The 23,383-nt window shown below is 42.1% G+C and overlaps 1 protein-coding gene across 1 annotated transcript in view; it reads left to right on the top strand.

Moving 5' to 3' along the window:
* ptch2 (patched 2) overlaps window positions 1-23,383 on the top strand; it is a 145,669-nt gene that overhangs the window by 120,835 nt on the left and 1,451 nt on the right. The window contains exons 22-27 of the mRNA XM_067989586.1: window positions 864-1,144; window positions 7,313-7,450; window positions 8,327-8,469; window positions 16,196-16,295; window positions 20,471-20,746; window positions 21,645-22,199. Of these exons, the coding sequence (XP_067845687.1) occupies window positions 864-1,144; window positions 7,313-7,450; window positions 8,327-8,469; window positions 16,196-16,295; window positions 20,471-20,746; window positions 21,645-22,199 (1,493 nt within the window). The remainder of the gene's footprint in view (window positions 1-863; window positions 1,145-7,312; window positions 7,451-8,326; window positions 8,470-16,195; window positions 16,296-20,470; window positions 20,747-21,644; window positions 22,200-23,383) is intronic.

Genomic DNA, 23,383 nt, shown 5'->3' on the forward strand with positions numbered 1-23,383 from the left:
ACAAAACCTAGTCTAGGAGAGAATAAGATCAATGAAGTAGGACTGAGAGAGTATGTGCTCTCTGAGACTGTTCTGATGAACTTTTTTTTAAAACAGTAGGACCCCAGGGTGGCACTAGTGTAGAGGTTTAAAATTAGGCTGATTGTGAGCCATCTTAGTCAGGAGATGGTGCAGGGTGGCATGAAGAGACCCAAGAGATCGGAGTGCATTTGGAGTCTGGCAACAAGATTCTGTGTAAACTGGTCTCCTGTCTGTTTTAACAGTCATCTGGTCCTATCAGTCATGCCCTCTGGGTGCTGATGGGTTCTCTACTGTTGCAATGCTGCTGACCTTCTTTGCCTAATTAGCAGCAACCACCTGTTCTGAGCAATCACCGTCAGCAGCTAACAGCCACATGACCCATTTGCAGAGGTCACCTGGACATCCACTGACCGTACCAAATGGTCATGTCCTGTCTACACACTCAGATGTTCCATATGGCAGTCATACCTAATCTAATCCCTGACAGCAAATCTATTTTACAGCAGCCTTGTCCCACCTGCTGCGATCAATGCAATCACTGTTTTACAGACTAATGTAAGATAAGGATGGAGACTTAAGTGGCTCCCTGAAACTGTGGTACGCAGAATGGTTGTAGAATCCTGGTGATGTTGCTACAACAATGACATTTCGTGTACAGTATTAAATAGATACAGGATATGCTATTAACCCGTAACAATCTATGGGGATAAAAACGCACTGCAGTATGGGTCACATTGTAAAGTTTCACTATATTTCACAGATGTTACCATCTATCGTGTTTAATTTTTCGCCTCATTTTCTCTTTTTTTGCTGCTTCTCCCTCCTCTCACCCTTTTACCTAGTTCCTTTTGCTGAGCCTATCGATTTTGCCCAGTTCCCTTTCTACTTGACCGGCCTGCAGCAAACCTCAGACTTCATCGAAGCCATCGAGAGCATCAGAGCAATATGTGAGGAGTTCACTAAGAAGGGGGTGCTCAACTATCCCAACGGTTATCCTTTCCTGTTCTGGGAACAGTACATCGGCCTGAGGCACTGGTTTCTGCTCTCCATCAGCATTGTGTTAGCCTGCACGTTCCTGATGTGTGCTCTTCTGCTGCTCAACCCTTGGACAGCTGGCATCATTGTAAGTGTCTTTCATAATTAACAGTTGTGATGGTCAGACAGGAGGGGGCAGGGGAGTGGCGCATTCCTCCATTATTATTTCCTTCACAATGTATACATTTTGTTCAAATACTGGACCGTTAAAAAGGGTACATCAAAAATACTCACTCCTACTATTGCTACACACTATTTAGGTGGTTCAGGGTCAGGACACAAAGTGTCTGCAAAGGGATATTGACAGGTTAAGTGAATGGGCAAAAATTTGACAGATGGAATATAAAGTGGGAAAATGTGAAGTCATCCACTTTGGGAGGAAAAATAAAAAAGCAAAACATTATTTGAATGGAGAATTACTACAAAATGCTGCGGTACAGAAGGATCTGGGTGTCCTCGTACATGAAACACAAAATGTCAACATACAGGTGCAGCAGGTAATCCGGAAGGCAAATGGAATATTGGCCTTTATTTCGGAGGGGGGTGGAGTATAAAAGCAGGGAAGTGATGCTACAACTGTACAGGGTGCTGGTGAGACCACACCTGGAGTACTGTGTACAGTTTTGGTGCCCTTATTTAAGGAAGGACATACTTGCATTGGAGGCAGTTCAGAGAAGGTTCACTAGGTTGATTCCGGGTATGGAAGGGTTGTCTTATGAGGAAAGATCAAACAGGTTGGGTCTATACTCATTGGATTTTCGAAGAATGAGAGGAAATCTTATTGAAACATACAAGATTCTGAGGGGACTCGATAGGGTAAATGCGGAGATGATGTTACCCCTCATGGGGGAATCTAAAACTAGGGGGCATAAGGGGTCGCCCGTTTAAGATGGAAATTAGGAGGAATTTCTTATCCCAGAGGGTCGTGAAGCTTTGGAATTCTTTACCCTAAAAAGTTGTGGAGGCTGAGTCATTGAAGACATTCATGGCTGAGTTAGACACATTTTTGATGAGCAAGGGAGTCAATGGATATGGGGAAAAGGCGGGAAAGTGGAGTTGAGGTAAAAATCAGATCAGCCATGATTTCATTGAATGGCGGAGCAGGCTCGAGGGGCCGAATGGCCTACTCCTGCTCCTATCTCTTATGATCTTATGGATGTGACCTTTTCATTTTTTCTTATATATTTTTCAGGTTTTTTTTCTTCTCTTCCCCACACTAAGCATTACCCCAGCTGAGAGGCTAGACAAACAACCATCTCCCAGGCCTCTTCCAGTGTTTCTTTATTACCTGGTGGCTGGCTGTTGAGCAGTTTTGCCATCGGAACTATGAGTCACACGTAAAAGAGAGAAAACCAAAAGGGGGGCTATTTCTTTTAAAGTTACAAAATGCTGTATGTGGCAAAAAATTAAGGACACAATGTACAATGAAATAGAGTCCATCTCATCAGTGTTGCATCAGTCACAAGTGCAACCGGCAAGAATGAGTTATGGTGGGTTCTTGTGAGTACGAGAGAGCACCTGGAACTCACCATAACTAGCAAGATAGTCTTTCTGATCTATTGATGAATGACACACTGGTGTTACCCCAAGTTTAAGTTAAAACCAAGTTGTTGTGGAATTCTGTGTGATGTGATTTATTATGTTAAATGTCGTTATTCTACACATGCAATCTGTTCATTTGGATTTAAATATGTTTGCAATATTGATCCTGTGATTGTTAGAATATCTAGTTGTGACTGCTCCCCTCTCCCTTAAGCAACCTTTGAGTAAATCATTTCCTTTTCACATGGTCGGGGTCCTAAAAGTCTTTGCAATTCTCTTTGCCCTTAATTTTTTGTAATGCAGAATACAGTAAAAAAACACAATCAAGGCTGACAACCTTAATTTAAAAAAATGCACTTTTCTCAGACACACATACACACACCCCTACGAATATATTTTTGGATGGAGCCTTTCCAGTAGTGTTCCTGGGTGGAACAATGATGGCACTGACATTGTGTCCTTCAAAATGACATTTAGAAATCTGGACAGTCAATATTTGAACATCTCAGGTTGCCAGCTGAGAAGTTCTAATGTTTGTTCGTCAAGTACCTTATTTGTTTTTATTTGTTACAAGATCAACCAATCCTTTAAAAATGAATAGAAATTGACAACACAAATGCCAGAGAAAATACAGCATGATACCTTCATTTTTATAACCTTACTAGTCTCTGAAGAATCACTGACAGTTGCTAATAAATTAAATTGTAGGGGATATTGTTTGAGGCTGATGGAGTACAGTGGGAAGTAATCTTTTAAAAAAACAGTGATAAAATAGTCAGTGCTCAAGGGACCGCCACATCCCTTGAATTTGGGGAAAAAATTGTCCTTGGCTTGACCTTCACGTGCTAAATCAATCCATCAGCAGCTGACGGGCTATGGCAGCAGTGTGGCTGGGAAGGATTTCACAGTAAGGAGGGGGAGGCCTACTGACCAGGAGGGGTCACCGCAAGGCATTTTTCCAAGGCCCAGTTAATAATACCATGAAAAGCAAGTCCAGCTTCAAGAGGAAACTGCAGAAAACTAATTCTTTTGGAAAAGAATCTGCAGACATTGAGAAATGTAGAATGGATAAAATTTTGCAATTTTGTGTCAGTTGTGGCTCAGTGGTAGCACGTCACCTCTGAGTCAGAAGGTTGTGGGTTTCGAGTCCCACTCCAGAGACTTGAGCACAAAATCTAGGCTGACATTCCAGTGCAATATTGGAGGAGTGCTGTTCTGTCAGAGGTGCCATCTTTCGGAAGAGATGTGAGACTGAGGTCCTGTCTGCCATCTCAGGTGGCATAGATCCTATAGCACTATTCGAAGAAGAGCAGGGGAGCTCCCCCCGGTGTCCTGGCCAATATTTATCCCTCAACCAACGTCATTAAAAAAACAAATGATCTGGTCATTATCTCATAGCTGTTTGTGAGACTGTGTGCAAATTGGCTGCTGTGTTTCCTACATTACTTCACTGGCTGTAAAGCACTTTGTGATGTCCTGAGGTTGTGAAAGGCGCTATATAATTACAAGTCTTTCTTTGATATGTAACAACAAAAACTACATTTATATAATGCCTTTAACACAGAGAAACATCCCAAGGCGCTTCACAGAGGCATAATCAGACATACACAAGAGTTTTATACAACTGTGACTCGGACTTGTATTATATATTTTATGCAAAGTTATTACCCTGTAAAAAGAGGTTATTATTTCTCTGCAAAATCTTTTAATCTTGTCAGTCAGTTCCTTTGTAACACTGGTGTAGTATCATAATGTTGTAAAACAGCTCCTAATACATGATGTGGAATTGATAGTAATTACTGAAGAACATGAACATTTCTTAGGATCAGAAAACACCCATTAGGTTCAACAAGCCTATCCCTTTCTGATACATCAGCCCAATCAATCCATCATCTTACCTAATCCTCTCTCCAATAAAGTACCTCGTTGTATCTTGAACTAGTTTAAACTGTTGCTCTAATGGCCTTCTATGGTGACTTATTCCACAAATCTATTATCTTGCTGCCCAATAGCTCAGCAAGTTTATCCAGCAAGTAAATGATCCACACAACATTTCTCAGATCCCTTATCACACCAGCTCAACGCCACCAGCACCAGTTCTTTGTACTCACTAAAATACTAAAAGTGCAACTAGAGAAACCATTATGTTCTTTAAAGTAAATGTGGTTATACTGAGTTCAAAAAATGGAAAAGAATAAATTCCTGGGATTAAGTTAGGATGTAAATGAATTGAGGGGTTTTAGATGATGTTCACAAAATACTCAAGTTTCATTCTTGTAGTTTGTGATGTCATCTCAACTCCCTCCATTCAATTACAGCCTTGTAACTTACTCCCAGGCATCTATTAGATTCCACCTTTCCTCAACTTCACAAGCTGATGGGCTTGAACACATGTGGAATTGTAAAGTAAAAAGCCTCTATTTGTTATAACGCCATCACCCTGTTGATTTGTTTGAACTTTAGAACCTATATTATAAAAATGCACCACCACAAATTGCAACAGCATGAACACATTGGGGCAGTAAATGGATTAAAATAATTTTTATGGGTTATACTAATTGGTTGTCTAATAGGTAATGAAATATATTTGGTCTATAATACTATTATGTATAAACCAACAATTTAATGAGCAGGTCTTGAAGTGTTGACAAGCTATCTGAATATGGGGCAGACGTCCTTTTATACTTATTAAGGAAAATGTTCTCCCCTCATTTTGGTTCACCATGCTGAGTACTATTGGTCAGTCAGGAAGGCAGGCAAGTTATGAGAACCACTTGATCCCCACTTGCATTTTTTTACAATAATGCTCATTAGTCAGCCACTGAACAGTCAACATGCACCAGCAACAAGGCTGAAGGATGAGCTGCCCTTCAGTGTTCCTCCTACCCTTGAGGAGCAGGGACCACCAGCCTTTATTTTGGCACAGCTGAGATTGGAAAATAACTGTGCAGGAAGGGAAGACGAGTATATCTTGAATGTGAACTATTTTCCTCCCATTTTATGGCACAATATGTTTGTGCACAAACACACTACCTTAGTAATATTTTTTCTTCTTCAAAAATCTTTTTTAAAAAAACATTTATTTGAATTTTTAAAATATAGATTTTGCTTGTTATTTGATGCTTAGCTACAGTAGTGACAATGTCCTTTATAACAGTGACATGCTGGAAACTCATCCATGTAGAGTAATCGTATTCAATTTCATTATGAAGGAATTTAAAGTTATCTATGGTTCCTTTTGCGCTAGTCAAACAACAGGCTATGCGTGACAAAACCTGCCTTGTGCTAACTTCAAAGCAAGAATCTTATCATAACCTAGGTACAGGGAAGCCAAAAAAGAAAAGAGAGAACAAATTTTTCATACAGGCACACAAAACCTTGGCTGTTCACTGTAGTCATGCAGCCATATGTGTACGGCTTCAACTTGTGAAAAAGAGTTCTGTGAAATAGAAAATGGAAACAAAAGATTTACTTGTCCCCACTTTAAAGGTGGTAGACATTCCTTGTAAACATTGAATCACAGGAGGCCCCTGTAACTCGATGCCTAACAGATGATAGTGGCAGCAAGGTTCAGAGAGAATGCTTGCTTGCTGCTAACCTCATCTTCTCCAGGTCTGGGCTAGAAGGGGCTGGAGGAATTTACATTTAAATAGCTCGCAGCAGAAGATAAAAGCACAGATTATAAACAAACCCCTTGCTTCAGCATTTTCCTACCAAAGGGCAACACCTTTCTCCTCTCCCCTTTTGAAGTTAACCCTTAAAGTATATCCTAGAACTTACAGGAAGCTTTTCTGATTCTGTCAACAAGGAAGTCCCTTAGTTGTTCAAATATTCAAAATCTTGAATATACCTTAAATGTTAATACCAAAATTATGATTTTTCCCCTCTTTTTCTATGAACTGTTCCATTGGACGATGTAATTAATTGAAGGGATAATGCGGGAAACCTGCAGTAATTCAATCCATGACATCATCAGTGGAACAGCCCATTGAAAGCAAGGGGAGCAACATATTTTTCTCAAATTATTCTGCCACCCACATAAGTGAGCAAATATGAATAATTAAAAATAAAATACTCCCTTTATATCTTGACTTATCTAACACATTTTTATAGCTTGCAACCTAGTGGAGTACCCATATTAAACTTTGCCCTTATGACACAAATTCTGTATCCTTTTTCAACTTATTTTCTATATGACTCTAAAAGATAGCATTATAATGGGGGAAGGACTACAAACTTTGGCAAATTCAACACCAGCGAGCCAAGGACAAGATATTTTCCTACTCTGATATGATTTTAAAAAAAGCTCACCAGATTCTGAATAATGTCTGTGCTTTTATCCACCATTTTCATTCCTGTCCAGCAGAATGTGATTTTTTGTATTCTGTGACTTCTGTTCCACTGATTAGTTCCTCAACTAAAACCAAATAGTGCATTTTTGTTCCTGTATCTACAGTGGCACAAACTATTACAATTTCTTCTCTTCTTTGTACTCTGAATCCTAGTTTTTAATGGAAATTGTGATTAAATGTAATAAATTAGCAGTGTCATTTCACTCACCCACTATACATATATATGGTAAAATGTCTTGTAAGGTATTTAACCCTGGTGACACTACCCATTGCACATGGACTTCTTGCCACCTAGGTCCAAGCCATTGAGAATTCTTGCTATCCATACAAGTCTAAGATCTTCACCTCTTGTTTATCTGAAGGTATTTATTCTGGCAATGATGACAGTGGAGCTGTTTGGAATTATGGGACTGATGGGCATCAAACTGAGTGCAATTCCTGTGGTGATCCTTATTGCATCTGTTGGGATTGGAGTGGAATTCACTGTCCATGTAGCTCTGGTAAGTAGATCACCACAGTCTTGTGTATGCCTACTAATGATGTGGAGATGCCGGTGATGGACTGGGGTTGACAATTGTAAACAATTTTACAACACCAAGTTATAGTCCAGCAATTTTATTTTAAATTCACAAGCTTTCGGAGGCTACCTCCTTCATCAGGTGAACAATGTGAAAATGTATGCCTACTAACAAAGACAACTACATCTCATCCCAAGGCAATGACTTTTGCTCACATTCAAGTCTTGGTGCTGAACCCATGTCTTCCTCTAATTTCTCTCCTATCCCTGTGTTCCTCCAATGCTAGCCTCTTGTGCACCGCCCACTCCCTTCACCCCCACCATTGGCAGCCGTGCCTTCTGCTGTTTTAGGCCCTAAACTCTGATGTTCCCTCCCTAAACCTCTCAACCTCTCCACCTCCCTCTCCTTTAAGAACCTTCTTAAAAACTATCTAATTGACCAAGTTTTTAGTCACCCCTCCTAATATATTCTTCTTTGGCTCAGTATCGATTTCTGTCTGATTACACTTTTGTGAATTACCTTGGGACGTTTTTCTACTTTTAAGGCGCTATATAAATTCAAGTTGGTGTTGGTGCTGATAAATATTTAAATTTAGAGCACAATAATTTAGCCGCGGGGTGGACTTAATATTGATAACCATTGTAGATACAACAATCTAAAAAAAAGTGTTTTCCTTTTTGTAGCAAGAGAAAAATAAACATCTGGGGTATTTAGCAGATTCATTTGAGTTATTGGTAAATCCTGTTAATTTAATTTTTAACTTAATGGTGTGTTTAAAAAAGGAAAAACCTCTTGCATGTCTTCATGGTTCTACAATTTGACCATTAATATAAATATGTAATATTTATTACACAATAGGGTTTTCTGACTGCCATTGGGAATAGGAATCTGCGTTCCGCTGTGGCACTGGAACACATGTTTGCACCAGTGATAGATGGGGCAATCTCCACACTACTCGGGGTCCTGATGTTGGCTGGTTCTGAGTTTGACTTCATTATTCGGTAGGTTTTGAATGGAGTCCCAGTAGGGACAAACATAAGATTTCTCTTAACATTATCCACCACAAATAAGCCAGAAATGGATTAACTTTTTTTTTTAAACTATTTTTTTCAATTCCATTTTTAAAGTTGTTTCCCTTGCTGCTTATATAATTAAATACCATTCCTCAACCGAGAGGGTGAGAAAATGGGGCCAGTTTTAGTTTAACTCATTTGGTGGGAAGCAGATGGGATGGGATGGAACACTGGATTTATACCCCCCTCCCCTCCCCCCCCTTGATATTACACTTCGTTGACTTTAATGGAGAGTAAAATAGGGCGGGGTGTAAAACCAGCATCGCACCCGATCCCATCAGTTTCCTGACTGGCGAGTTAAGTTAAAATAGCCCCAGAAGACTCTTATCAGGTGTCTGTCAATGCAGCTGTGCAACCATCCACTAGAAAATAGACAGTCGTGGGTTATGCCAATTTTTTCTCAGAGGTTCAGCTTCATTGTGCCTCTGTGGCAAAGTACATGAACTCTATTCAGTCCCTCACTCTTCCTCATCCATTCCAGTATGGGTACTGACCATGTCGGAACTTGCGGTTAAATCTTTTACTCTACCAGTGTCGTAGGGTGATGAGAAATCTCACATTCCCCCCACTCTTCAACCATCAATGGGCACAAATCCTTTCACATGCAGATTGACTGGCTCAGCGGGAAAGTGGGAGCATGTTCAAACTTCTATGAAAATCTTGTTGTCACCGGGGGTATGTTAATGGTGTTGCATTCTTGTAACACTGGGAGAATGTTAGAAGTGTTGTACTCCTGTAACTCTGGGGGGATCTTAGCGGTATCATGCCCCAGTAACTCGTATACTTCAGAAGGTGGAAATCCAATCCAATCTAATGACTGCAGGAGCCAGATACAGAATTGTTGGACAATTGCCATCCTGGGCACAGCTCCTTCCTGCACAAGGGACCCTGCCTCTTATACTATTACAGTTTGTGTGCGTCATTATTGGCTTGTGTTTTCACTGACCGCAATAGCGTCTCCAGAGTGGGGACTGATCAAGAGGTTGGATAATTACATTATGCATATGATGCAAAAACAGGAATCTTCTGGGGAAAAAAAGGAAAAACCTCTTGCATGTCTTAACTTCCTCCATCTCATCTGAAAAAAAATTGCTGTTTTACCTCCACCCTTCCACTGTCAGGAAGTGCCTAGCCTTCATCTGGCACTTCCTCTTGCCCTGTGCCCCTTCCTCCCCCAACCTGGTGGCATACCTGAAAATGGCAACTCGTCATTTGGGAGATTAGTGAGATTAATCAGTGCAATTTACAGTTGACTTTAAAAGAACTAGATTCACCTGCAGCATTGAAAATATATGTTATAAATCAGTGATTTTTCTTTCTTCCTCCCCCCCCCCCACCCCGCCCAACCCAGAAGGGAGATTGGGAGAGGATAAGGGTGAGGCAAGTACTTCCCTTCAGTGGAGAGTGACCAACCCTGAGATGGAGGGGAAGGAGCCCTTTCCCCTTCTTTTACGACAGTAGAGAAATTCAGAGTGATATTTACACAGGCTTGGGAGTAGGCCACCTATAGGCACTCTCTCCTTTTTTTAAATTCATTCATGGGATGTGGGCGTCGCTGGCATGGGAAATAGTTTGTGGTATTGGGGACGGTAAACAAGGTAGGGTGAGGCAGCTTTTTAAAACAAAAAAGCGAACATGTTTTAAAGGAATGATGCGATCACTGAAACGTTCTTTATCCTCAAAGTGATACAGCACCTCAGTTATTATTATTTCAGGGTTAAATATTCTTTGAATGTTAACATTAATAAACTGTATTCTTTTAATCATGCAAAAGATAGAACAGAATGTCTGCAATAGAGTTGTGGAGGTGCTGAAGCAGCTTCCAGTGTCTGTGGGGGATTGACATCCATATGTGATAGTGATTTAAGCCTCTTTCATTGCTCTCTGTAAGGGTGAAACTCAGCTGTCATTCCTGCTCATTTGATTGACGTAACCTATGACACTGAGTAGATATCCAGTCCATAAGTGTTCCCAGAACAGAAGTTAGACTGGAAGACACTGCCTTCCGGAGGGGGCTGCGACTAATGTTCTGAATCTCAAATCCATCACTTTGAGTAAGGTGGAACTGCTGAGATTTTGAGTGTTCTATAAAATTTAAAATCTAATTTTTGTTTTCTCCCTGTCCCTTCTGTATGTGCATCCTTTCTTCCTTGAACCATACATTATATCCCAGTTAGAGAGGGGAGGCAGGCAGGCAGGCAACCTGACAATGCCATTTGCCTGAAGGTTTTCCAGATCACCCTTGGTGGCTACGGGACCCAGAGGGGCCCAAATTCCTTGGGGCACTGCTGTATCTCTGGCAGAACCCACTGGAAAACAAGGGAGACCCAGAGTTTTTGACTTGTCTTTTATGGAGCAGAACCTCCACCATCCCCTACAGGGCAGATGTCATCTAGGGCCAGAGTCAGGGCAGGGATTCCCTCTACTGGGAGTTACTGCTCCATTGGCTCAGATGGGACCCAGCATATCTCTGGAGGCCAGTACACAGGGAAGGGAGAGGTTTGATTCCAGATGAAATTTGTCACTCTTGAAATCCAGTCCCAAATTGGAAATGCCATCCAGCTGTCACTGTTTTCTATTTCAGAGGCTGAAACTATTCCAGATGCCTTGCCAAACAGAAATATCAATTAAGATTTTAGGCTGTAAAGTAATAGCAAAAATAAAATAAAGATAATTTGATTGTCATCACTTCCTGCATCCATTTTTTAAAATGCCTTTTCAGTCAACCACAGCATGTTTGATGAAAAAACTTGCATTTATATAGCACCTTTCGTGACCTCAGGACATTCCAAAGCCTTCAAAGCCATTGAAGTACTTTTGAATGTAGTCATTGTTGTAATGTAGGAAACGCAGCAGCCAATTTGTACACCGCAAGGTCCCACAAGCAGCAATTAAATAATCTGTTTTTGGTGTTGCTTGAGGGATAAATATTGGCCAGGACACCAGGGAGAACTCCCTTGCTCTTCTCCAAATAGTGCCATGGGATCTTTTACATCCACCTGAGAGGGCAGACGTCTCATCCGAATGACAGCACTTCCTACAGTGCAGCACTCCCTCAGTACTACTCCGAAGTGCCAAACTGGGCTATGTGCTCAAGTCTCTAGTTGGGCATGAACCCACAACTTTCTGACTTATAAGTGAGAGTGCTACCACTGAGCCAAGGCTGACACTATCGATCCATATATCACAGCCAAAATAAAACACTAAAATAGTAGAAGTCATTTTGACCACTTCATTTTGTTGCCTAAGTTTTAGAGATCCTGCAGTGTAACGAAGCCCATTAGTTCACGAAAAACACATTTTATTCACGACAGTACAAGTAAATCAGTTGGCCAGTCACAAAATAAATATTAAAAACCAAGTAAAATCCTTTGCCTGTGTTGGTTATTTTGGGGAGGAGAAGAAGGAGGTTGAAATTCCTGATGAGGTTCTAATGCGATATTCCCCCATAAGGTGCTCTCATAAGTCGGCATCATATTGGACAATGACAGAATGAAAACCAGAATGTGAGTCAACCCACAGCATTGCAGAGTAACATTGGCAGAGGATTGGGAGTAGGTTGCCTGGCTATCCAGTTGATCACAGAGAACCATGCATAGGTGGCAGAGGGAGAAGGATCTAAAAGTTAATAGAAAAACAGAGAAAAAAAAATTTCCACTCCGCATCATTTAGATATGATGAGAAACAGAGATACTATTTTGAAACCCCAAACTGTCATTTTTCTTTTAAACATTTGAACTAAATGAACCACAAGGTAGACTTTCAGTCAGGGAGGTCTTGTTTAGAGAGCCAGTCAGATAGCGTGGGTTAGTGTAAAGAAGTTGTTGTAAATATTTCTTCTTTGGTGCATGCACCATAAACAGCTGAACAAACTCTGCATTTTTCAGCGAGCCTTCCTCAGAATGGAAAAGATTACAGAAAGCATAAACAACGAGATTCTGACATGCTGCCTACATGGAGGTCCTGTACAACAGGCCAACCGATTGATTTTCAGACTGTTGGCTTAAGTAAAATAAATAGAAGATGGTTACTTGTCTGATTGCAGTAACAAGAGGGCCCCTCTTGTTATAAAGGGCAAAGGGGGGTGGTAGTCAATGCTTCATTTTTTTCTTGGTGGGGGGTGGGGGTGGGGGTGGGGGGGAGAGATCAGCCAACATGTTCATTTGCCACCAAAGTCAAATTGTGTTAACCCCACAGCCACCAGGAAGGGACGGCTCACTGGATTGAATATTGTAGCAATGACTACTCTTGGTATTGTGACTAATTAAACTGACTGAGCCTCAGAGTCATAGGGAGAGACTTTACGTCTCGTGATTCTCCCACACAGCGATCTGATCTAAATCACGGGGGGTGCACAGGGGGTAGGAGAACAAGCTGAGGCAAAGCATTTTCTTCCCTCTGTTCTCAGTGTTGGTAGAAGTCAAACATTGAAGTGGCGATCATAATGAAGCAAATAGCAATGCGAAAAATTCCGTCTGATGAATTTTCTGGCAGTAAGTGAGGGTAGCAGTAAAATGAGAGGGAGTTTGGATCAAAAAAAAAGTGGCTGTAGTTTGGCTTCTCAGCAATATCACTGCAAGAATCCTCTGTTAAATGATTCATCAGCAGTCTTAAAAGCCAGGGCCACAGCTAGTTTTTACAGGGTGAGAGGGAAATTGGCATGAAGAAGGGACATGTGGATTGGTTTTGGTCTGCTGTGACCAATTCTGTCCCCTGAAATTAATTTCAGAAGTTCGACAACCCCTGTTAGCAAGATTATAGTGGACCTATTATCTGCTGGGATGGCTGTACCACTGGCTCCTTAGCTACAAAACTCCTCATGAGATGCCAAGGCCCCTTTAACAAATGGTAATACAAGAGGTTTCATCACCAACCACCCCGCCCCTCCCCCAAACATGTGTAGACATAACCAAGCCACAGTGGAAACTCATAAGCCAAAAAAAAAATTGTTTTAAATGAGGCGGGGAGACAGATCCTGAGGCTCCATCGGAGTTGCGTGCCATTGCTGTGAATTCCAAGCAATGCATATTGTTGCTTATCTTACTGTGCTGTTAAATAAACACTTGGCCTTCCTCAGCACACATGGGGCTCAAAGGCTTTAAAGCAGAAAAGGCAGAAAAGACTCGAAGAAAGGTTACTGCTGTTCTGCAGCTGTGCCTGAGTTCCCAGTTTGCAACGATTCCTACATTTAAAAAAAAGTTAGGCTACTGCACATTTTAAATGATCAGCAAACGCTTAAAAGAAGGTATATTGAGGATGATCCGTATTAAACCCAAAGACAAAAAGGAAGGAAATAAAATCCACCAAAGGTATTCCATTGGCCTCACCTGTCTTTCGGATGAGATATTAAATTAGGGCCCTGGCTGCCCTCACAGGTAAAAGATCCTACAGCACATTTCGAAGAAAAGCAGGGGAGTTCTCTGGGTGTCCAGGCCAATATTTATTCCTCAACCAGCATCACTAAAAACAGTTTATCTGATCATTAACTTCTGTTGGTGAGACCTTACTCTGCATAAATTGGCTGCTGCATTCCCTTCATTACAACAGTGCTTTGAAAGGTGCTATATCAATGCAAGTTCTTTTTTTTTAAACAGGCACCCTTGGCATTGATAAGTTCAAAATTCACTACAAGTTTTCTTTTTAAGTGGGTTCTGAATGCATAATCTGTGGCAATATAATTGAACACTGAACAGTTTTCCACTGCATCTCCAAATTATTTATCTAAACTCCCAAATAAATATTCCAGCTCCATTCTGCATCATTTAAGAGGGTTTGAAATGAGGACCCCTCTAAAGGAGTAGTAGTGAATACTGGGTTCCATGTATGAGGAGAGGGATATTGTGAAAAGGAGACAGGATTTTTCTTGAGTGTAGAACTGAGTCTCTCTCTCTCACACACACACGCATATACTCACACAGTGCAGGAAGTACCAAGACTGTAATGATAGATGAGCCTGCCACTGGGAATAGGGCTAAGCCTTCTGCTGAGGAATTTCACTTGAAATCGAGCCAAATGTCTTAATCCTTCTAAGTACAGTGAGGAGTTTCTGTGGAGCCCCTTTGCTCTGTAATTAATGCCTCCAGACCAGCAGGCCTGAAACGGGAAATTGGACATAATTATTCACAACCTTTCCCAATTTACTTACACAGCAGGAGATGTAGATCACAGCTGACCTTGGGATATGCCACCTAGTTTCACAATGCACGGACAAAAGATGTGGGATCGCAGTGCATTCAAAGCACTGGGGGGGCGGGGGGTGAATATGTGTTGAGGAGGGGGGGTGCGGGGAGGGTGGCCTGGTAACAGCATCATGTAGCTACATTGTGAGGTGGTGCATTTTGGTAGGATGCATGAGGAGGCCACATATTGCTTGGATAATAAGGGTCTAAATGGGGTAGAAGAGCAAAGAGATACACAAATCACTAAAAGTTGTGAAGCAGGTTAATAAGGCCATAAAAAAGGCAAACCAAGCACCAGAGGGATAGAATTGTAAAGCAGAGAAGTTATGTTAAACTTATATAGAACCTTGGTTAGAACACACTCAGAATACTGTGCACAGTTCTGGTCTCTATATTATAAAAAGGATATAGAAACAATGGAGAAGGTGCAAAAAAGATTCATAAGGCTGATACCAGAACTGAGAGGATATAATTACTAGGAAAGGCTGAACAGGCTGGGACTCTTTTCTCTAGAGCAGGGAAGGCTGAGGGGTGACTTGATAAAGGTCTTTAAGATAATGAAAAGGTTTCTACTTGTGGGAGAGTCCAAAACTAGAGGTCATAAATATAAAATAGTCGCTAATAAATCCAATAGGGAATTCAGGGTAAACAACTTTACCCAAAGAGTGATAAGAATGTGGAATGTGATACCACAACAAATAGTTGAGGCAAATAGCATAGATGCATTTAAAGGGAAGCTAGCTAAGCACACGAGGGAGAAAGGAATAGAAGGGTATGCTGATAGGGTTAGATGAAGTCAGGAGGGAGGAGGCTCGTGTGGAGCATTAACACCAGCATAGACCAGTTGGGCCGAATGGCCTGTTTCTGTGCCATAAACTCGATGTAATTCATATTTTCACATCCACATTGTCTTCAATTTGGTCAGGATGGACAGAGTTGAGCAGCTTCATTTCTCTCCCCATGTTCCCATGACCCACCCAACACATGATGGCTGCTTAGTTTTCTACTGAACGGATTCACACCAGCAGTTTAGCTGCCTCTGCTGTTTCCCCCTTCCCCTTCCCTCATCCCCCAGTCCCTCCAACACTCTTGCCTTGAACTCCTATCTCTTTGGTTCCCTCTCATCTTCTCCAAGTTCATCTCATCCATGAGACCAACCTTTGGCTTCGTTGATCCCATTCCCAATAAAGTCCTCATCACCCAACTTTCCTTACTGGCTCTCATAATAGCCGATATGATAAATAGTTTGCAGTCCTCTGGCACTGACCCCTTCCCTTTCAAAACTGCCATCACCAACACCCACCCTCAACCTCACTGTTAAGTCTTTTTGCCATTATGGATGCTAGCCTAACTGGCTTGGAAATACCAGGTTTGTGCCTCATGTTGATGAGCGTAAAATGTAATTAAAATAATAAAATGAAATCAAAATGAGAGTGTTCTAACAATATGAATTCCTGTTCTCTCTCCATTTGCAGATATTTTTTTGCTGTTTTGACCATATTAACATTTTTGGGCATCCTTAATGGTCTGGTTCTACTTCCTGTTTTGCTGTCAGTCATTGGACCCCCAGCCGAGGTAAGCAGAGCAAAGTCTGGATTTATTGAACCTGCTTAGATCCATTGACAGAATGAGCCACCCTTGAAACATGTACATGAATGTAATTCTGTGTATCATTAGTTGGCCAAATGATTTGTTGTGGCAAGTTATATCTTGGGGTAGATTTTAACTCTAGCAGTTAAAATCCACTGAGCGTCTTACCGCTTATGTACCGCCTGGATGCCACCTTTTCTGATTTTTACCAGTGCTCCTGGACAGCTGGCTGAACTACCCGACTAACATGGGCGGGGTCCTTCTTTAAATATGCATATCAGAGTCTGATAACGTAATTGGGCCCCGACTGAAATTTTAACTCCAGCCTAAGTGGGGAGGTGCTACGGCTTTCCCCATGAGGTGAAGCCCTGTCTGAAGAGGCCATTCAAGATAAGTTTTATACTTTCCTTTGTGGGGGCTCTTCCAGGCTGCACAAGGAAAGTTGAGACCTCCCCTGCCTCGTACATGCCCCACCCCCCTCTTCCACAGGATGCTCCTGACCCCGCACTTACCTGAGTGCAAGGGCTGCTCGATTTTTCCACAGGCCAATAGCCACTTCCTGCTCATTTTGAAATAAATTGGTGAGTGATACACATTGGCAAGACTCATAATCCAAACTTTGCAGTATTGATATTAATAAGTTTATGGTATTAGTATCTGTCTTGCCCCACCCACCACTTAGGTTGTTCATGCAACTTTCAGCACTGTCCCACAGCCGTCCCTCACTTTGCTGTTCTAATAGCAGTAGGTGGAGGGAGGAGCAATATTACAAAAGTAGAAGATCCATGGTTGGATCTGACTAGTGCTCCAAATTTAATATGCAAGGTTCATTTTCCTCAGGGTGCTTGGATGTTTCCATCTGCTCTGCATCGGCTTCAGCCTTATCCTAATCAGTAATAACAGGTTTCATTTGGCTGGGTGCATGGAGAGTTAAATGCAGGAAGCTCGTTTTCCTAATGATTGAGGCACACACTCCCTAGATTAGTATGTGGCTGAAAAGCTATCTCTCAATTAGGGATTGCCTGATACCTACTTTTGACAATTTATCATTCCCTCACAATAACACTCTCTGCTATAACACACACTTTGATGTAACACATAGCTCTCCCATAATACTTCCTGATAGACACCAACCCCTGAATTGATATACATTCTTTATGGCTCCTTCTTTAAAAGAGAAACCATGTACAATATGATATGCTCTGATGTCCTCTCACATCTAATATTTCCTATGTCCCTCACTAGAACAGTCTCTAGGATTGTACAACTCCTGATATAGTATGGATGGTTTATTATTGCTTCATTAATTGAAAAACCCACAGAGTAATCTCCCTGTATATTACACCCAGTATAACAATCTGGCATAGCACACGCTGATATAATACACAATGCTCCATATAACACTTTAAGACAAAGCTCATGGCCCACACCACAATGTTTTTATATTTCCCATATCATTTGCTATAATACCCTGATGTGTAAAAGACCGTGATATAGCATACATATATTGGTACCTCAATAATCGAGAAACTGTACAAAATGTTTTGTTCCTTCACTCACTATAACACTCTCAGATATATCTCATATCCCTCACTATTACACTTTTGAAATCCTCAATATAGCACCTTCCACAGTTTGATATACCCTAACAAACCTATCAATGGTTCCATTGTAACAACAAACCCAGATAAAACATACTTTCTATAACACACGATTTGTACCCTTTCTAAAGACAATGTTATAGATCAGCTCCTCTCTGCCACGTTTACCTCCCAGTACATTATCCCAGTGTGCCATTCTATTAACTTTATTCAAGGTTTGTCTGAGTATTTCTCAAACAGCAAATACAAATTGTTTTTAGAAGCATGTTTGTGTTTGACTAACAAGATTTAGGTTCTTTTGCATTGAAAACTGAATTTTGTGTAACGAGAGCTTTGCCCGGTAAAGGTAATTAATATAATTGGAAGCAGGCCCTTTTTATACATGAATTACAAATTCATGTTTGTTGTGAATCTGCACCATAAGCACAGCAGCTGAGTAACTCCAGACTGAAATCTTAGTCTTGGGGTTCAGCAGACTCTCTCCCAGTTTGTGACCTCACCTGAACCCCATGATTAGATTAAATCTAATCATGGGGTAACTCATTCCCAGGTATCCATTATTTTGTATACAAACCATGTGAAACCTTTGATGAGATTATTACTCTGTCATATCAAAGTCACAAATGACATCCTATGTGACTGTGACCATGGTAAACTATCCCTCCTCATCCTTCTCGACCTGTCTGCAGCTTTGACACGGTTGACCACACCATCGTCCACCAACGCCTCTCCTCTGTCATGCAGCTGGGTGGGACTGTGCTCGCCTGGTTCCATTCTTATCTATCCAGTCGTAGCCAGAGAATCACCTGCAATGGCTTCTGTTCCAGCTCCCACACCGTTACCTCTGGAGTCCCCCAAGGATCTATCCTTGGTCCCCTCCTACTTCCCATCTACATGCTGCCCCTCGGGCGACATCATCCGAACACACGTCAGATTCCACATGTACGCTGACGGCACCAGCTCTACCTCACCATCACCTCCCTTGACCCCTCCACTGTCGTCATTTGTCACATTGCTTGTCCGACATCCAATACTGGATAAGCAAAAATTTCCTCCAACTAAATAGTGGGAAGACTGAAGCCATTGTCTTTGGTCCCCGCCACAAACTCCATTCCCTAGCCACTGACTCCACCCCTCTCCCTGGCCACTGTCTGAGGCTGAACCAGACCGCCCGCAACCGTGGCGTCTGGTTCAGCCTTTGACCACATATCTGCTGCATCATCAAGACCGCCTACTTCCACCTCCGTAACATTGCCCGTCTCCGCCCCTACGTCAGCTCATCTGTTACTGAAACCCTCATCCATGCCTTTGTTACCTCTAGACTCAACTATTCCACGCTCTCCTGGCCGGCCTCCCATGTTCCACCCTCCATAAACTTGAGCTTAACTCGCACCAAGTCCCGGTCTCCCATCATCCCTGTGCTCACTGACCTACATTGGCTCCCAGTCCTTGGTTTTAAAATTCTCATCCTTGTTTTCAAATCCCTCCATGGCCTCGCCCCTCCCTATCTCTGTAACCTCCTCCAGCCCTACACCCTCCAAGATGTGTGCGCTCCTCCAATTCTTGCCTCTTGCGCATCCCTGATTTTAATCACTCCACCACTGGCGGCCATGCCTTCAGCTGCCAAGGCCCTAAGCTCTGAAATTCCCTCCCTAAACCTCTCTGCCTCTCTCACCTCCTTTAAGACACACCTTAAAACCTACCTCTTTGACCAAGCTTTTGGTCACCTGTCCTAATACCTCCTTATATGGCTCGGTGTCAAATTTTGTTTAATAACGCTCCTGTGAAGCCCCTTGGGGCGTTTCATTACATTAAAGGCGCTATATAAATGCAAGTTGTTGTTGTTGTAATCATTTCAGAAGATCTATTATTCCGCATGTAACATAATGCCACAGAGATTGTGATTTTAAAGTGCTATGTCTGTTTGACTTTGTCACTGGATAGTGGGCTGCCCTGTCTTAAGTATAGTGTGAACAGGGCTACTATGATCTTACCAATATCACAACTGGATGAAGAAGAGAGACAGAATGCTCGAGGCCTGATGCAGAGTACCAGGACACTGGTGGGATGCAGGTGCAACCCTAATACTGCTAATTTCTCAATCTCTCTGTGGAGTCTTGTGCCCAGAGAATTCTCATACAAGTCCATAGTAGGAGCCTGGGAGCAGGCTGCCTACTCATTCTTTTGGCTACAATTGGTTTGTGGTCTTGAAGGGTGAATTTTCTCAGGACTTCTCCCACTCCGCCACCATAAGGCGGGCGTTCGGCCAAAGCCCCGTTTGCGTGCGTAAATGGAGGTTTCCACCAAAGTTACTGCGACAGAGCGGGAGAAGCCCTGAAGTACTTCACCCTCCCCCCCCCCCCGCCCTCCCAGGAGTCTATGAGAGAAAACCAGAGACAAAAATAGCAAAAGTGTATCTGAAAAAAAAATTATCGAGTGATCGGACGTGAGGTGTATTCAGGACCCCAGAGTCATCTGTACCACTAATCGTTCTTAAAGCCACCAAGAAAGCCTAATATTATTTTTATTCATAAATTTTTAAAATCTTTTTGTCTCTAGGTCACTCCAGCAGATAGAGGCAGTCGTTTGCCAACCCCTTCACCCGAGCCTATTCCGCCACCCATGAACCATCATGGCTTCTATGTCCGTTCATTTCCACGTCAGCACAGTACGTTTTCTGAGTCCTCCGATTCGGAATATTACTCGGAGACCACAGTGTCTGGGATCAGCGAGGAGGACCTGCAGCACTTTGACCAAAGTGCATACATCATCCCACCAGCCCACTCACAGATACTGGTGGAGTCTGGAAACAACCCTAACTTCCCACGAGTCACAGTAAGTGCCTTCCTTCATTATTCAAAACATATTCTGTTTTCTATTGGCATTTTGATAGGAGTTAGTAAATGGTAGGCTATGGGAATGGGCTGCACCGCTTAGTCACAACCGGCCCATATAATGAGATAATCATCTTGACCACAGCTTTTGGTGAGAGCCCACAAATAGAATTTGAGTCCTTTTCCACAAGGAAAGAAGGGAACTAAAAGGTTGCTAGTCTCTAGGTAATACACATCAAAGCCAACATAATGACATTAATATATTCTTATGTCCCATATTTATTAATCGATGTACAAGTAGTGGATTCAAAATACCATATTTCCACTCACATTGCGTGAAAGACCCACTAATCTCATTTTAAGGAGGAAAGGAAAAGTGGCTGGGGTATTCGCCGACCACCCCCACTCCCCCATCATCACCGCTGTGTCCGCTCATGGTGCCTTCTAGAACATCAACCAAAGCAAGGATTGCTGGTGTCCACAAAGATATCCACATGCTTGTCTACCTTACTCTCCTGTCCTAAAAATGGTGAATAGCGAGTTACATTTCAAGTTTGTTCTTGTAAACAATGTGCATATTTAAAGGTACTTAAGATTAAGAAACTATGGCTAGAATTTTCCCATTGATAACTAGTGGAGGAAAATTCCACTGAAGATATCAAATCAAACATTTTACTTTTATCCTTATATTACTGAAAATAATGATTCAGTCTGCAAGTTCTACATTGATAGGGCTCAGTGATCATAATGACTGATACGGTCTCAGTTTCAGAGGCTAGTATAACTTTTTAGAAAACTGCATGCAGTGCTAGACTGATGCAGTCATTTTAATAAAAATTAAAACTTTGTTGAAAAAAAATATATATGTAGAATATATTGTTTTTAATGTTCACCCACAGATTGTGAAGCCATACAAAGAGCTTAAGGATTCCTCATACAGGAAGAATCACATAAACTCAAAAGGACAACCTCGGCCTACCGTGGATTCTGTTAGTTCTCAGCTAGCCTGGCAAGAACCTAAAGACTCACATCAAGAGGCAGGAGAAGGGAGGCAACAGACTTCCAACAATGGATTGCACAACAGAGGTGTTGCTCAACCCATCCAGCCTGTTAATTCCTCTAGGAGTCAACACAGGTCTCAGAACAACAGGACTCACCATCCTAGGACTACACTTCCAGCATACTCTACCAGTGTGCCTGGACCAAGTAACCCTTTCACTACGGTGACCGCCACAGCATCAGTGACGCTAGCTGTGCACCCGAGTGTATCGCAGACATTTAGAGGATACACACATGAAGGGTTTGAGGACAGTGAGTCAGACTGCTTTGATGAACCGCACATACCCTCCTCGTATGTGAATCATGAGAAAAAGACAGACTCCAAAGTGGAGGTTTTTGAACTTCAGGATGTTGAATGTGAAGTAAGGAGCAGGGAAGCCCCAAGAAGGCATTAGGTGAGTATTTCTACCAAGTTCTGATGCATGTCAACAAATACTTTCTAGTAAGAATTTTTCATGGAAATCTGCAAAAAAAAATCCAAAAATTTAATACTAAGGGGTGGCCTCAAAATTTCTCATTGTGACCTAAAATATAATGTTGAATAGAGATCCTGACCATCACCTTTTTGTCCCCCCAAAAAATATATTGTGATTTTTTGAGAATCAAATACAAAGCTACAATGGCAGACTTTCCTATTATGTCCCCATTTTGCATTGTCCTTTCAGGCTTTCACTCCTTTAATCTATTTTCTCCCACCCTCAATTACACGTCCACTTTGCTTTTCCACATGCTTCAGAGAGAGGGGCTAGAGTTACACTATGGGAGGCAAGATACACCCATGTTTCTTTATACTGGTGATGTCGATGTCCTTGCAGGATCTGCTTCTGGTGTCATATTGCTTGGGCCCAGGCCAGAATCTCCCTCATGTGCTGGTATTGGAAGGGGTTTGATTGATGCAGCCACATTGTCACTATCACAAGAAACAACAACATCTATGACCATTCCATGCAAACCACTAGTGCGGGGCACAGGACTGAATTAGGCCAGTGGTCAGTGTGTGCACAGGCCGAATGTTCCCAATTACATAAGAGCATAAGAAATAGGAGCAGGAGTATGCCATACGGCCCCTCAAGCCTGCTCCGTTGTTCAATAAGATCATGGGTGAACTTCGACCTCAATCCACTTTCCCACCCGATCCCCATACCCCTTGATTCCCTTAGAGTCCAAAAATCTATCTATCTCAGTCTTGGATACACTCAACAACTGAGCATCCACAGCCCTCTGGGGTAGAGAATTCCAAAGATTCACCACCTTCTGAGTGAAGAAATTCCTCCTCATCGTAGTCCTAAATCGCCCACCCCTTATCCTAAGACTATGCTCCCTAGTTCTGCATTCTCCAACCAGGGAAAACAGCATCTCTGCATCTAACCTTTCAAGCCCTCTAAGAATTTTATACGTTTCAATGAGATTGAAACTCCCATTGAAAATGAGATTAAGTTTTTGAAATCCCAAGCTAGGGTGCTCTTGAGGGCACCTAGAGCGACAGTCTTTGCTGACACTTCGGAAGTAGTGATCAACTTTAGAACCTCTTCCTGATGTGCTAACGCTGCAGAAATCTCCTGGACGGCCACATATCACG

Source organism: Heptranchias perlo, chromosome 9, assembly GCF_035084215.1.
Source record: "Heptranchias perlo isolate sHepPer1 chromosome 9, sHepPer1.hap1, whole genome shotgun sequence".
Taxonomy (NCBI): Eukaryota; Metazoa; Chordata; class Chondrichthyes; order Hexanchiformes; family Hexanchidae; genus Heptranchias; species Heptranchias perlo.